Source organism: Cheilinus undulatus, linkage group 4 (assembly GCF_018320785.1).
Source record: "Cheilinus undulatus linkage group 4, ASM1832078v1, whole genome shotgun sequence".
Taxonomy (NCBI): Eukaryota; Metazoa; Chordata; class Actinopteri; order Labriformes; family Labridae; genus Cheilinus; species Cheilinus undulatus.
The window spans coordinates 3138219-3154835 of record NC_054868.1 but is presented as its reverse complement, the minus strand read 5'-3'; the positions used below and the strand labels follow the sequence as shown (position 1 = coordinate 3154835).

Genomic DNA, 16617 nt, shown 5'->3' with positions numbered 1-16617 from the left:
CTGTCTGTCTAGTTCTTGAAGCCCAGGCTGTCCTGAAAATGAGGATGTTTAGACTTTGACTGTGCACTACAGAGTTGATGTTTTACAAGCTTTTTAAGACTAAAAGGTCCAGGAGAGATAGCAGAGAGATCGGAGGGTTAATATTAAATACTATTTGTCATTGTGTGTGGTTATGGATACAGAAATATTTTCCTGTCTGCCAGGCTACAACTGGAAACACAATGTTCTGCTTTTACTCTTTTTTCCTTTCACTTTCATTCTGACAGTGTACGCTGTTTATTGGTGGAGCTGGGGAGAGTATAAAAGGAGCAGCAGTAGCCAGTGAGCTCATATTCACCTCAGCTGCAGCTACAGAATCAACTCTGCAGTCTCAGGCTTGGACATGGATGGTTTCACTTTCCCCAACATGGCTCCTAACTCTGGTAAGCAGTGATGATGGGTTCATGTGTTTCAGCTCTATTACACCGTGGTGATATATGAGCAGTGATGGGAATAACGGCGTTCAAATAAAGCTCTTGTCATCCGACTTGGCTCTCAGCCACAGGAGCTGCAGAACTGTTTATTTTTTCTCTGGTGAGGGAGGAGGGAGGGGCGAGACAACCACATAAGTGATGATGATGATTGGCTAAGGTAGAGTAAGCTTTCATGGTAAGCCAGGGTTGGAAATCTTTCACCTACCTGCCACTTTGGCTGGTGGATCAAAATCTGCCAGCCACCTCATTTCATCAAGCAGTAGAATGAGCTGAGGTATAATGTGGAAATCAAGAATTAGAGTATTTATTATTAGAACTTAATTTCTCAATCAGGATCATTAAATTAAGTGGGGGTTAGTGGAGCAGTTATGCAGACTGTTGCTTATTTGTTTTCAACAGTTTGTTTGTCCTGCTCCTATATGATATTTTACTGCATTTTGAGTGTCAGACCACAGAGAATTAAATATTCTGGCAATAATCTGTGCCGGCATTTTACCAAATAATAACTCAGAAATATGGTAATATTTAGGACATATTAACCTAGTTAAAATGTATTAATCACATACTAATTCCTTGTTATATAGTGTCAGTTCTCTGTAATTATATATTGTTTTACATTATTTAATAATTACCATGTATTTTTTTTTTTTTTTTGGCCCACTAAATTTAAGTGAGCCCTGCCTGAAAAATGTACAATAAATTTTTAGGCGAGCCCTTCCACCCTGATAACAAAGTAATTTCTATGTAATTTAAATCAAACTGCCTTGTGTCAAGCTACATCACTGGGCTGGCTAACCCCTTAAAGCCTGAAAACACAAATAATGGCCAGAAAATTCCCATTTTTTGGAACTGAAATCCCAAAAATCCAAATTTACATAAATTTAACATATCTAATTTTTGTATGTCATTTTATAAATTAGATGTTTTGGTAGCTGATAATCCACTTGAGGTCATTTTAATCATTTATCAGATTGTATTCAGAAGTTTTCTTTAGGAATTTATTGATCATATTGATTAGATCATAAAAGTATGTATCAAATATGATACACCAGGCTTTAAGGGGTTAATTTAGTGGGCTGATATGCCAAAAAAACCTACAAATTACTTGTGAATTATGAAGGAAAATACTCAGAAATTACTAAAAATCTCCTTAAAGTTTTAAAGGGGGGATTATGAAACTACCTAAAGTACATGGGAATTACAGGGGGGGAACTTGCTCTTATTTAGTAGGCTGATGAAAATAACCTAGTATTATGTGGGAATTATTAAGGAAATTTTAAAGAAATTCTAAATGAAAATATTAAAAAATACTGAGAAATTACTTTAAATTTTTATATTGGGAGGACTCAGTTAAATTTAACAAGCCAAATAAAGAAATTATTTAGGAATTATTAAGCGTCTTATATAGAATATTTTCATCTTATTTCTAAGAAATAACTTTGTAAAATACCACCTAATTACCAGAGAATTTTGACAAGGAAATATTTGATAGTTATTGCATTATTACTGGGTTAAAACTTCCTAAATATTATCATATTTCTGAGCTAATATGCCAGCTTAATACTAGGTAATTACCACCTTATTCTTAAGAAGTTACTAGGTAATTACACCTATAAAACTACTTGTAATTTAGGGCCACTAAATTAAGGTGTTAGCAATAAATGTTATAGACTTTGCTGGTGGGCAAAGTTTTTAAAATATCAGCCCCAACACCATGTATAACCTAGGACTTTGAAAGTTGTTGAGCATGTGTATCATGACTAGACCCATAATAAAGCCTCTTGGACCCATAAGGTCAAATTAACAGGAAGTCCACCATTTTCAATTTGTTGAAAAAATACTGGCCAAATAAGCCGATTGCAGGAGCTGGTCTGGGATTATCTCTACCTAAGGGATTCATCTGACTGACTTGGAAGATAGTTGTCCACTAGAGGAGACCTTGGTGAAAAACTGTTGTAAGACTTGTCCACAGAACTCAAAGGTTGCGGCCATGGCACGTCTCCATCGATGGTGCGTCTCACGATGGCAGAGAAGGTCACGTTTCTTAACCCTTAGAGCTCGAAGCTATTCTTTTCACCATCATGTCTTAAAAAGCTTGTAAAACATCAACCCTGTGGTGCACAGTCAACCTCTATACATCTTTTTCTCCAGGACAACCCAGGCTTTAAGAATATATCTACTACAGTAATGTCACTGGAATTTTGAAAAAGTTATAGGACTCTAAAGACAAAAGAGAAACAAATTGGAATTTGAAACTCAAAGATTTTCATTGATAACACACAGTAAACAATAGTGACAAAGCATTTCCTTTGCACAGACTTGTTCTCCGTCTCTTGGGGACAAAACAGTGAAAAAATAACATTCTGTGACTAACGTTTTTCAAAATATCTTCATATATACAGAAAAGGTCCATGCGCTTTTTTTTGCAGCTAGTTTCATTTGTGCCATACCTGGTCGACTACAACTCCCACAATGCATTGCATCTAAACATTGCCCTCAACAAATATTGCGCTACCCACTGCGGAAAGCTTAAGTAAATGATCGAAAACGGATTAAAAATTGACAAAAAGACGCTTATTATTGGATCTAACACCGTGGATTTATTCTTTAAAGACTAAAAGTTCCGTGCTCACTAGAATGGCGTCCCTAAGGGCTACGGAGACATCGAGGGTAGCAAATGAACAGCAAAATGGTCAGCTTTCAGAGGAAAAAAAGAGTGTCTACAGCGTATGGTTCAAAAGTTATCAATGTTTTTCTAAACTGTGTCACTTCTTGTTGTATAAGACAACCCTGTCTTCAGAGACCCCGGGAAGTCAGCCAAGTTCTGGGCTCACTAGAAAATGTTCTGTAAGAGCTACAAATTCATGAAGAACATATATAGTAAGGCACAACACAGAGCTTTCCTAGGAAAAAATAAGTTAGTGCCTATGACTTACGGTTCAGAAGTTACCAAGCAATTTACAAAGTGGTATGCCTGCAACACAGATCCATGCCGCTGGAGCTCTAAGGGTTAAATAGAGGGGGGTAGTTCCTGTAAAGTTGACCAACTCTGCCATAAAACTTCCCCATGTCATTTTTTTCAAGCTAACATGTCAGACACAAAGCTCTTGCCATGTGGCCCATTGTTCTCCATGAAACAGGAAGTAGTTTTTTGAAGGGGTTTAAAGTGTTTTTGAGGGCATGTACTGCCATGAAAATCAGTGGGCTGTGAAAAACTTAAAAGTAACTTATGGGTTTGATCCACTCAATAGCTCCCTCTACAATATTTTTAGAACTCAGCCCCACAGCACATTCAGAAGTCCTTTTTGGTCAGGAACGTTCCCAGATGAGCGAAATGACTTAGAAGTATTTGGGTGCCCATTTCCAAAATAAAACAGTTTTTTTCTCTGAAACAAAGCTAAAGACAGTACTTACAAATCAAAGCTCAATAGCAGACAGCGTCGTGCTTAAATGTAAACCCATCTGGGTTACTTCCTCGTTATCTGGTTTGGTCTTTCATGCATCAATGTTTCTATCTTCAGTTTTTGTTTGAGCAAAATTTACTACCGACCTGATGTCGATGTCCCTCATTCTTTTCCACAGGTTACAGCAGAGTGAATAACGAGGAGCTGAGGATGGTGATGGTGGGCAAGACTGGAATTGGAAAGAGCGCCACTGGAAACACCATCCTGAATCGAGAGTGTTTCGAATCAAAGTTCAGTGCCAAGTCGAAGACAGTGGACTGTTCAAAGGGTAAAGGTACAGTAGACGGTCAGAGGGTCGCTGTTATCGACACCCCCGGCTTCTTTGACACCAGATATGTGCCGCAGAAGACAGAGCAAGACATCACTCAGTGCATCTCGTATGCTGCTCCTGGACCCCACATGTTCCTGGTGATCATCAGGCTGGGCAGATACACTGCAGAGGAGATGAATACGGTGCAGAGGATTCAGGAGATCTTCGGCCAGGCAGCAGACAGATACAGCATGGTTCTCTTTACTGGGGGAGACATGCTTGAAGGCACGATTGAGGACTTCTTGGATGAAAGCCCCGACCTGCTGGAACTCGTGGCCAGATGTAACGGGCAGTACCACGTCTTCAACAACAAGAGTAACGACCGCTCTCAGGTAGGATGACAGGTTAGCCTGTTAGATACTAGGAAAAATGTCACAGCCGAGGTAAAAGGAATGTGGCCAAAAATACGAAAATTTGGTAGGACAATCTTACTCAGTTTTCAGGGAACTTCAGCTTGGGAGAATATTTATTTTCCAACAAGACAATGAGTCGAAACATGCAGTGAAAGTGAAGTCCAGACCTCAATCTAATAGAGAATTTGTGGCTGAATTTGCAAAAAGCTGTTCATGCCTTATTCCTGTGCAACCTGCAGAGGTTTAGCAAAGAATGAAGTAAATTTACAGGGTCCAGATGTGCACATCTGGATTGAGACCTGTCCACTCAGACTCAGTGCTGTAATTGACTTGAAGGGGTTAATACTTATGCAGGCAATTATTTTACATTACATAATTTTATTTAGTTAAAGAGTTGGTGTTCATGGTGACTGGGGTGTGCAGTAATGTAAGCTGCGTGTTTCCTGACCCTGTACTGGTATAAGTCCCTGATGGAAGGAAGTCTGGTCCCTCCTAATGCCTTCCTGCTTCATACCTCAAGTGATCCCAGAATGCTTTTCCAGTAGCTTGTGGTGTAAAGTAGGAAGGCACAAGTCAACTTAAATCATAATTGTATCAGTTATTGATGTTGTTAATCTTTATCATTTTTAACCCTATTGTTTAATAACTGTTTCAAACAGCAGCAAGAAATAACACATTAAAAGTCGTGCCATCAAAATTTCTAATCCTTGCATCTCTACTCACAGGTGACTGTGCTGCTCCAAAAGATCCGAAGTATCGTCCAGAAGAACGGAGGGAGCCACTACACCAACGAGATGTTCCAGGAGGCCGAGAGGGCTCTGGAGAGGGAGAAACAACGCATCCTGAAAGAGAAAGAAGAACAAATACGCAAAGAAAGAGAGGAGCTGGAGAGGAAAGTCAAGGCTCAGTATGAGGAGCAGATGAAGAAGCTCAGTGAGCAACTCCAGGCTGATAGAGAGAGGGAGAGGAAGGAGAGAGAGGAGGAGAGGAAGAGGGAGAAGGAGGAGATGAATGAGGAGAGAAAGAGAGAGAGAGAGGAGAGAGAGGCAGAGAGGAAGAGAGAGAGAGAGGCGAAAGAAGAGGAGATGAAGCGGCTGAAGGAGCAGTTTGACAGTGATCTAAAAGAGCAGATGAAAGATCTGCAGAACAAACATGACTCCAATGCCAGAGATGAAGCTGAGAAGTCCAACCCGTTATATCATCTGGTCAGAGCTGGGTTAAGTATTGTCAATGGGGTGAGAGAACTTGGAAATTCGTTGAAAAGCTTGTTCAAGTTTTAAACCATCAGTGGGCAGAAGTTTTTGGTGAGTTTGTTTTGTTTCTGGGCTGCCATCAGGGGTTAAACCCATCTAAAGTCCTAAGGAATCAAAGCAAATGTGAAAAAAGATTCAGCTGGTTTTCTCCCAAAAACACAAAAATGCCTTTAAAGGCTCTTTTTGTTTTTGCTAAATAATTCTTTTCTTTCTTTAAATATATCCTTTAATCAGTTCTGTTAATGAATGATGAATGTTAAGAAGAAGACCTACTTACCCACACACGCACTGACCTATCTATTGATCTATCTGTAGTACTGTATTTTATTTGTAGGCATGTTTGGGCTGAAAATTGAGGCTGCACTGGACATAGGAACAAGACTCAAAAATCCCTCAGCAGACAGAAACTGATGCAGAAAGAGTATGGAGCGATTATTGTTGCAAAACTATTTGCAAAAAGCATACACAGATCTGTACACAAAAATTTTATGTTGTGTGCAGAGTTTTAAATATGTGCAAAATTCCACAAATGCCTGCACAAATCTGCAAATGTGTAGAACAATTTGTTAATGTGTGTACTTCGTTGACTTAAGTTGAGGAAACTTTCTCTTTTTGTTTTTTGATGCCAATATACTCACAAGATATCAGTTACAACTAAATTTGCCTCTCAGGTGGCGGTCATACACACACGACTTTTGAAACACTTCTGCTGGGCAAGATCTGCAAATACACACTCAGATCTTTAAGTGCAAAAGCAACACGTTTTGTTGCCCTCAGTGCAGAGACAAGGTTGCCTACCTCACAGAACATGGACCAGTATTCAGTACTGAGCCAGACAGCAGTTTAGCTTTTATTAGATCTTTATACATATTTGCAAATCTTTGCATGCATTTGTAGATCTGCAGACACATTTGCAAATCTTTGCATGCATTTGTAGATCTGCTCACACATTTGCAAATCTTTGCATGCATTTGTAGATCTGCTCACACATTTGCAAATCTTTGCATGCATTTGTAGATCTGCTCACACATTTGCAAATCTTTGCATGCATTTGTAGATCTGCTCACACGTTTGCAAATCTTTGCATCCAATCCAATCCACTTTATTTATATAGCACATTTTATAAACTGAACGTTTCCAAAGTGCTGCACAAAACATCATTAAAAACAAAACAATTGTTCTACCAGAGCTCAAGATAAAACCAATAAACCAAGGGAATATATTAAAACAATAGATAGTAGCCAAAAAAAAACAAAAAAACAACAAACAATAAAAATAAATACAAAATATAAAAAAGGGTAAAAACAGTAGAATAAAGTAAAATAATAAAAGACACAGGGCTCCACACAACTCATGCGGTGTTAAAAGCTAAAGAATAAAAATGGGTCTTAAGACGAGACATTTGCATTTGTAAATCTACTCACGCATTTGCAAATTTGTGTACAGGTCTGTGTATGCTTTTTGCAAATGGTTTTGCAACAATAATCGCTCCATAAAAGAGTTTATTTCTTTGTCTTGTCGAGTTGCTGTCAACAAGACACCTGAATACCTCACTGGTATGAGGATGCTGCTTTTATCCTCTTTGTTTTTTTACAATGTTTGCATTTGAGGGGTCCAGTGGCTGTTAAACAGGTCGATAATAAGGACTTTTACATTAGTGCCTATGTGTGAGACCTTAAGTTGTGCTGTGTACACTGACATAACTTGCAGCGCACAGCCCGACTGAAGGTCTCCTGAGGAAGGGAGCTAAAAAAGCAGGATGGTACGGGTCACTTTATTGGGACCCTTACCAGCTTTTGACAATGGAAACACAAAAATACGTGTACCCTACCATAGTGGGGCTCAGTGGAAATAACTATTGGTGTGTCATGGGAATTTCTACAAGCATACATTATTACTACAGCTATGCAACGACTTCTGTTATTGTCATATATTTTAAAGGGCTATTTTATATGAATATGGATATGGTGGTGCCTTGATATTCTGGCCTGATCTTAGGCGTGCCTTGGGCAAAATAGTTTGAAAACCATGGGTTTAAAGACAAAGCAGTTTATATTGTTCCTCTTTGGCCTCCTTCCTCTTCTCTCCAATTTCCTGCTGCTGTTAGCATTAGCACTCGGCTAACCAGACAATGAGGCTGCAGAGAATTTATAAGTGAACAAAAGCAATATTATAAAAAGGTGAGCTCAATACCAACATTTAGATAAATGTCACACTGTGGTGGTAGATGAAAACCAACTTATGAGGGTAAAATACTGGGTTTGTCAGATATCTGTGAGGTCAGCTGTGTAGAGGTTGGACATTCATGTAGTTACAAACTTATCTGATTAAATGTTGCCATAAGTATTAATGTATTTTATTTTATTGCACATATGAACAAATAGAAAGAAGAAAAGCAGTAGAACAAGGAGTTAAATATGAATTACAAGATAGTTTTTGGAGTCAGTAAACAAAGAAATGTGCAGGAGAAACCAAAGACACCAGCTGAGTTTCCATTACACTTGGAAATGCGCAAAATTGAAATAGAAAAAAATTTCCATTACCAATAAAAAATGGTAATGGAAACACCTGAATTCCGAAAAAAAAAAAACTAAAATATCGCTAAAAAGTTTTTACGCTTTCATGAGGAGGTTTTTCAGGCGTTTCGATATAGAAATATATCGCAAAAGTGTAATGGAAACACTTTTTCTGCATTTACAAGTCACGGGACGTGACATACAGTGTCACATGACCAGTCACTCCGAGACAACATGGCGCTGTACGTGTAGACAGAAGAAGAGATGAGACTTTCCTTAACATCATACTTCTACCCTTACACATGGCTTTTGCCATACATACGGACTTTACATCTGAACTATCATCCGTTGCCTTCGTCTTTTGTTCAGCATTATCAAGGCAACCACCGTAGATGTAACCAAAACCGTACCAACACGCAACAGGTTTTGAGCGTCAAGCTTCCCTGCAGCGGATTCACGCGAGATGAGATTTTACAAGAATTGCAAGGCCTACACCCAAAACTCCCCTCAATGCATTCAAAGTGCAATTGTACTTGGATCGAAATTTAAGAAATATCGTTTTTATTTTGCGAAAAACTGTAATGGAAACTCAGCTAATCATAAAGGCTTGTCGAGTGGCTCTCCTGATGTGAAAACGCTCAGATGAACAATCAAAATGGTAGAAATAAGTACAGCTCAGACAATCAGAAAAAAAACATGTTAAAAGATGAGACCAAGAACAAATATGATGACAGGAGAAAAACAAATATAAATAGTGAGATAGATAATTATGGCAGAGGATGCTGTGCTTCACTGGTCCAACCATTTTGAATGGACTTAGATTTTTATGCTGTTGTTATGAATTATAGCGGAATTTAAGAGTAATATTGCGTGTTATAGAACAGCAATGCTTATTATAAATGGCTCTTATTATAGGAAGACTGTATTGTTGTCATTCTATCACTGAGCTTTATTGTTGCAGGCCGTTACACATCAGATGTAAAACAGCCTTAGTCTTTAAATTACCTTTATTCTCTAAATAAAGCCTGGCTCACACTAAAAGATTGTTAAAAGCATGAACAGGTTCTGTTCATCGAGTCTCAACCATAGAGTCATGATGAAAGTTTTTATCAAACCGACTTTGATTCAAACATTGTTGAAAGTTTGGGTTGTAATTAAAGCTTTTGTTTCATTTCTTATGTTGATGATTTGAGAATCTTTAGGGAAAATGTGTCTGAGAGAATAATAAAGACGTGATTTTGAGACCAGACGTTTGTCAGAGTGATATTTAACGAAGTGATGTACTGTATGTGTTTTCTTTGGATGGTGTGCTGACTCTTACACAGTCTAAGTCATTAATTCTGTTAGAAAGTGATCACCTTTAAATATATCTGTAAACCATATCAGCTAGAATGAGCTTACAATCTTAAATCAGGAGGGATGTAACGGTGCCTCCGGAGAAAACAGACACTTAAAATGGAAAATTATATTCTACTCACAATAGAACATAAGCAACATATCAGATGTTAAAACTGAGACATTTAACCATTTCATGATAATGTTAGCTCATTTTAAATTTGATGACAGCAACGCATCTCAAGAAAATAGGGACAGGGCCATGTTTACCATTGTGTAGCATCCCCTCTTCATTGTTTGGATGGGAGTACATTGTTCTAAAACCTCAGGAAAACCTTTACAGCTCTTTACATGCTCACAATCTGACAACAAGCTGAGCAGAGGCAGACAGAATCAGTGTGTGTAATAACAGCACGAAATTGGAGCGGCTGCACAGCTTATTCAATGAAAGCAAACGGAGCTTTTAAACTTACGTTTTACCACGATGCTGTTCTTGTCTAACCTCGCAAAGCAGATGGATATGCCCGTTTCCTTGTTTCTCACTGGCAAATCCATCTTGCATAGCTCCCGCCTGAACCGTTTGGGCCCTGTTAGAAAGTGACAGGACCAATCAGCAACGAGGGGCAGTAGTTTTGGGCGCGGCAGTCGTGACGTAAGCAAGCAGCGACAAGAGACCTGTGCAATTATGGAGGAAGAGTTTAGTGTGGATGCTGCCAAAACGCCAGTTTTATCAGAACTTGACAACATTTCTTTGTTAAAAGAAGAACAAAGAACAGCAGTGAGTTGTTTTCTTTTCAGAAATGACAAAAGTCGAGTACTGACATGTCTACAGTTGCCATGGTTTGCGTTATGTAAGTTCTCTATGGAGTTTAGTCTAGTCGGTAGGAGCGCAGGCGCAGCTTGTTACATGTTTTGTTGCTCTGATTGGCCCGTAAAGACGTGACAGACAGAACGTTCACCCAATCACCCTCCGAGTGTTTTTTTTAAAGGCTCTGCCCTTACCCGAATGCTTTGTATTGAGGATTTTCCAGATGGATGTGTGAAGCACATTCATCTGGCATGTCAGGTTATTTCTTGTCCCTTTTATCCATCAATCATCATAACGGGGATAATTCTACAGTGTCATGCTCAGTGTTGGGGGTAACGCATTACAAAGTAATCCGTTAGAGTACTCAGATTACTTTTTTGTTGTAACGAGAAACGTAACGCGTCACTAGTTACATTTTCATAAAAGTAATCCATTACTGAAAGAAAAATACCAAACTTCCTCTCTCTTCCGTGGCTTCAAAAAGAGAGAAAGAACAAAAGGAATCTCTTTGTAGCATCGGCTCTGTTTGTCCTTCTCTCCTCCTGTAGTCACGTTGGCATGCAGCGCCATGCCAGCGGAGGGTAAACATCCTGTGCCATTACACTCGCATTGTTAGCTTGTTGAACCAGCGAGGTGACGGCTAACAGCAGACTCTATTTTCATAAACTGCTGAGTGATTTTATACTGTAGTGTAAGGGGGGGGGGGGTCATTCCTCATAGGGACAGTGACGTGGTGGGTTTCTATATTTACTCCGCCCAAATATAATATGGCTAATATGGTGTTAAAATGCACTAGAATACAGGAAATGGCATCTACTTCATTGAAAATGTTCTGGGGGAAGACCCCCAGACCTCTTAGGGATTTATTTATTTATATCTGTGTGTTCTTCACAGTCCAGCATTGAATCTACACAGTTCTTGTGGATGCTGATCCTAACTACAAACTAACTTGAGTAGTCTGTCTAGTTAGTCTGTTTTAAGGCTATATAATGTGCCATTTGTAGAACATATAAACATGTCTAAGGTGCCCTCGAAAACACGCCAAACTTAGTGCCCTCCTCAGTGGCGAGAACGTGTTGTATGTGCCCTTTTTTTTTCCTTTTCGCCCCTGCCCTTGAAGAAGTCTGTGCACGCCACTGGGCCCTGGTGGATGTTGCTGGTTGCTACAGGAGTTATTTTGTATGTGCTTCAGCCATCAGTGAGCTTTTAATAGAGTATTTTACAGCAGTTAAAAGAGGACAGCAGTGCTGGATATTGATTATATACCTTAGGCGGATTGTATAGGCTTTGGACTCAGCTTATCTGTCAACACTGCCCCCCCTGTACAGGGTGTGTCCATAAAGACATTCAGACCAAACTTAAACTCTGAACCAGGCTGTAAACATGTCTATTTCCTCTGTAGAAACAGCTATGTTAACACAGCTTGTGTATGTCTGAGGATCTGCAGTTTATTCTGCTTCATTTTTAACCACAGAGATTTCTTCTTGGTAATTTAGCAGTGAGAGGCCCAACACAGAGGCCTCACTCTCACACTCAAATTCCACAGTGAGTCGGCACAAAGTCCCAGCCTTCCCTCCCTCTCTTTCACTTCCTATTTGAATATAACCGACTGGAAATGTTCAGCCTCTCCTGCAGACTTTACCCAGACATTATTCAGAGTTCTTATTGCCCTGACGTGCCTGCTTTCTCTTTGGGAACTCCCAAGTTCCCCTCTTAACGTGCCCACACCATGTGACTATTTACAGGAAAAGGCAACAGTTCTTTAACTGCCACTCTCTTATCTGCTCATCCTGTCAAAAACAAATGAAAGGTCGTGGTAACCACACTTCTACAGCTAGATTTTAGTTCAGACAACATCATTTCTGCAGTTTTATGACTGAGGACACGTGAAGTATTCACGAAACAAACTTACTTTATTATTTTTAGGCCTTTAGGACTGTCACTGTCTTTACTCTGATGGAATCTTTTTTATTTCACATTTTAAAATTAAATATTCCAAAGAGAATATTACTGACAGCCAACATCACAATAATCTACAAGAAAAATGAGAAAATAAACCATCACAGGAGAGGAATGTGTTCTTTATTTTTTATTTATTTGAAAAGAAATGAATGTAAAAGAAGAACAACATGAACCCAAAGGCAAGACTGATGCAGAGGTGTGTCAACTAGAGTTGAATGAAATACAGAACATTTAACAACAATGGCCTACTTCAAAAATAAATGTTTTTAAAATATAAAATACTATATTTTCATAAGTTTTACAGATGATGATGATAAGGACCAGTGGGGAAAAATAAGTCCATCAAGATCAAAGTTGGAATTTTGTCAAGTCAAAATTACTCTGGTTAAACCTACTTAGGTAGAACTAAAATGACTGTACTAAAAATAAAGTACAAGTACCGCAATACACTACTCAATTACAATGACTGGAGTAAATGTAACTTTCCACCTCTGATAAATGGCCATCATAGACCTCCAGTCAGAACGCACTAATTTAACTTGAAATGTAAACAGGTTTGTTGTTAACTCAGAAACACTAACGGATAACTTCATCAGAGAATTGTACAGTCATTCCTGGACTGAGCGTGTGACTGTGACTGCCATTGCCTCGCCAACCTCTCTCTCTCCTCCTGCAGAGCTCTTTCCTGCTCCCTCTGCAGAGCTATCCTCATATTTTCCATCTCCCTCTCTCTCTCCTCTTGCTCTCTCCTCCTCTGAGCTTCTCTTTCCTCCATCTCCCTCCTCCTCTCCTGCTCCCTCCTCTCTATCTCCCTCTGTCTCTCTCTTTCTCTCTCCTGCCTCTCCCTCTCTCTCTCGGCCATCATCCGCTCATTCATCCTCCTCATCTCTTCCTCGTGTTTTTGCCTCGCTATCATCTCTAGTGCTTCTCTTTGTCTCCGTATCTGTTCTTCTTTCTCTCTCTGGATGCGTTGTTTCTCCCTCTCCAGGGCCCTCTCGGCCTCCTGGAACATCTCGCTGGTGTAGTGGCCCCCTCCGTTCTTCTGGATGAGGTTTCTGATCTTCTGGAGCAGCACGGTGACCTGCGAGCGATTGGTTTTGTCTCTGTTGTTGAAGACGTGGTACTGGCCGTTACAGCGAGCCACCAGTTCCTGCAGGTCGGGGCTTTCATTCAAGAAGTCCTCAATGGTCATGTCTTCTATTTCCAACTGGTCCCCCCCGGTAAAGAGGACCATGCTGTACCGGTCTGCTGCCTGGCCGAAGATCTCCTGAATCCTCTGCACCGTGCTCATCTCCTCTGCGGTGTACCTGCCCAGCCTGATGACCACCAGGAACACGTGGGGTCCAGGAAGAGAAAAGGTGATGCACTGGGTGACGTCTTTGGCCGTCTTGTCCATGCCAAATCTGGTGTCGAACAGACCCGGGGTGTCGATAATGGCGACCTTCTGACCATCTACTGCACCTTCGCCCAGTGAACAGACCTCAGTCTTTGACTTGGCACTGAACTTTGATTCAAAACACTCTCGACCCAGGATGGTGTTTCCAGTGGCGCTCTTCCCAGTGCCGGTCTTCCCTAGCATCACGATCCTCAGAGCCATTTTTAGTTCTGCATGGAAGAAGAAATAAAAAGAAGTGAATAAATGCTTTAGATCAGTTTGAATACTATAAGCCAGTGATGCTCAACATGTGGCTCTTTTGTGATGATTTGTGGCTCCTTTATGTCTTGATTTGAAATATTATCCCCCCAGAAAACCTTAAAAAGGAAAGTTTTACCTTAAAAAAATGTTACTTGCAAATTATACATTGCAAGTCACATTAATCAGTTTGTTTCCCACAGTTACACAGTAGGCTTTAATATTTTTGTCCTCATATTTCCATTGCCCTTATTTGCATGTTTTTGTTCCTGTAATTCCATTTTTACTGCTTTTGGCCCTTTTTTGACACTTTTGCTTCTTGCAATTTTTTGCCCCTTTTCTTTTTTCCTTTTTTGCCACTTTTCACCCATTTAAGCTGCCTTTTGCAATTAAATGCCACTAATTTCCCATTTTGCCCCTCTTTCATGCCTTTTGCCCATTCTCCCCACCTTTATTCTGATTTTTGCATATTTTCACTCATTTTTCTACACGTTTTGCCACTTTTCTGTTTGCTGCCTTAAGCCCATTTTTGCCACTTCTTTTTGTCTCTTCTCCCCTTTTTGACACTTTTATCCAGCTTTTTGCATTTTTTTTTTGCCACTTCTCGCCCATTAAAGCTGCCTTTGGCAATTTTAATACCACTTCTTGCCCATATCTTTCCCACCTTTATTCTGATTTTTGCCCATTTTAGTCACTTTACAATCATTTTTGCAATGTTTTTGCCACTTTTAACTCATTATTTGGTCACTTCCCACCCATTTTTGCCACTTTTCTCCCAGTGTTTGCTGCTTTTTTACTATTTTTACCACCTTAAACTTATTTCAATTGCCACTTTTCCCCTCTTAGATTGTGGCTGTTGCAAATGTATTTTCCAACAATCTGGCTCTTTGGTTGAGCAGGGTTGAGTTACCCTGTATAAGCTCAGGATATAACTGTCAATCAGTCTGCACTTCCAGCATCACTCAATCCCCACCCCCCACCCCTCATGAGCCAATGACAGCCCAGTCCTCTGACACTAACTTAGTTTGTATACAACAGGAGGACAGCTTGTGTGGCAGTATATCAAAATGAACACAATTATTTGGATGTGAGTAAAACAGGCAATACTAAAAGACTTCTGAAACAAAGATATAGATCACACCTTATTTAAGTGGGCCCTAACTACCCAGTAATGTTGAAGTAATAGGTGGTAATTATCTAGTAGTTGTTATTGCTGTAAATTAAATCAAAATATCCATGCCTCAAACACAAAAAGACAAGCAATGTATGAAAGGATGCAGAGCAAATTTAGATGTTGAATGAAAAATGCATGCTCTATTATAGAAGTTCAGTCAAAAACCATTCAACAGTCGGTCAAATACACTTACCAGAGTGGGTTTTATATTGGCTGGTTGGTTCAGGTTTCAGAGTGAAGGTACCAGGACAGGTACTGGCGAGGATCCAGTGGTCTGAGTCTCTCTGCTGCTTCCTCTCTTTATCACAAAGCTCCATGCTGTAAACCACACCCACAAATGACTATAAAGCTGTCAAAGTGAAACTGAAAGCTGCTTCTGCATGTAGAGCAGGGGATTTTATGGTTGAGTGGAGAATTTATAAAAAACCCTGACTTCTACTTTTCTGCCTCAAAGACATCATTGAATCTTTATTTATGTTGCCACTTTTGCTTTTAGGCTTTTGTGAAGCATTTTAAGTTTGTGCATCCAGGGGCTCTGCTCTGGGACAGTTGGGGGGGTGGGGGGGGACAAGACCCTGTCTGCTATGAGGTTGTCAAAATTAGATGTACATGTATATATCTTTTTAAATCACAAGAAAAAAAACACACGAATTTTGTGCCAAAAAAAATTTGCAGGGGAAAAATCCATTTTTGTGAGATTTTTACATTTATAAGAAATGTAAGATTCAAGCATAAAATTCACAAGAAACCAAACTTAAAAACAGTGATTGGATTTATATAGTCTCCAAAATTCTACAGTCTAGTTTTAGCACCTTTAAAACTTTTAAAGTAAAAAAATATTTTTTTCTCATAAATTAACGACTTAGAGATTTTCTTTCTTGAAAATCAACAGCTCTTTATCATTGTTATTGTATGTGTGTGTGTGTGTGTGTGTGTGTGTGTGTGTGTGTATATATATACAGTGCTTAACAAATGTATTAGACCACCCTTACCCTAACTAAAGTAAGGTTTATGCCACAGCTGCCCTAAATTAACAGCATTGGTAATTACCAAAATCCTTTTTGATGTTTCTGCAATGGTTAATACACCAATATGTAGAAGCTCTTTAACCCAGATGATATTTTTAATGCTAAAATAGAATTATTATTGTTACTTTATGAATTTTCAAATTTACTGATTTACAAAAAAACTGAAAAAATAGTAAAGCACATTAATATTTCTTGATTAACTCACTCTCAGCTGCACTCCTGCTCACCCCTCCCTTCAGCATTTACAAGAAACAGCAGCACTTCTTTGACTAAATATGAACTCCTCCATGTTCCTGTAAAGGTGGATT

The 16617-nt window shown here is 39.3% G+C and overlaps 2 protein-coding genes across 2 annotated transcripts; one reads left to right on the top strand and one right to left on the bottom strand.

The window, feature by feature from the left end:
* Positions 1-346: 346 nt before the first annotated feature.
* LOC121507866 (GTPase IMAP family member 4-like) lies at positions 347-8460 on the top strand. Its single transcript, XM_041784233.1, has 3 exons — positions 347-422; positions 4056-4579; positions 5326-8460. The coding sequence occupies exons 1-3, from the start codon at positions 383-385 to the stop codon at positions 5878-5880; spliced, it is 1119 nt and encodes a 372-aa protein (XP_041640167.1). The 5' UTR covers positions 347-382; the 3' UTR covers positions 5881-8460.
* A 4606-nt stretch (positions 8461-13066) lies between these two features.
* LOC121508390 (GTPase IMAP family member 4-like) lies at positions 13067-15560 on the bottom strand. The gene is made up of 2 exons (XM_041785203.1): positions 15475-15560; positions 13067-14079 (listed from the first exon to the last, which is right to left on the bottom strand). Exon 2 carries the CDS (start codon positions 14069-14071, stop codon positions 13067-13069), a length of 1005 nt encoding a protein of 334 aa, XP_041641137.1. The 5' UTR covers positions 14072-14079; positions 15475-15560.
* Positions 15561-16617: the final 1057 nt, after the last annotated feature.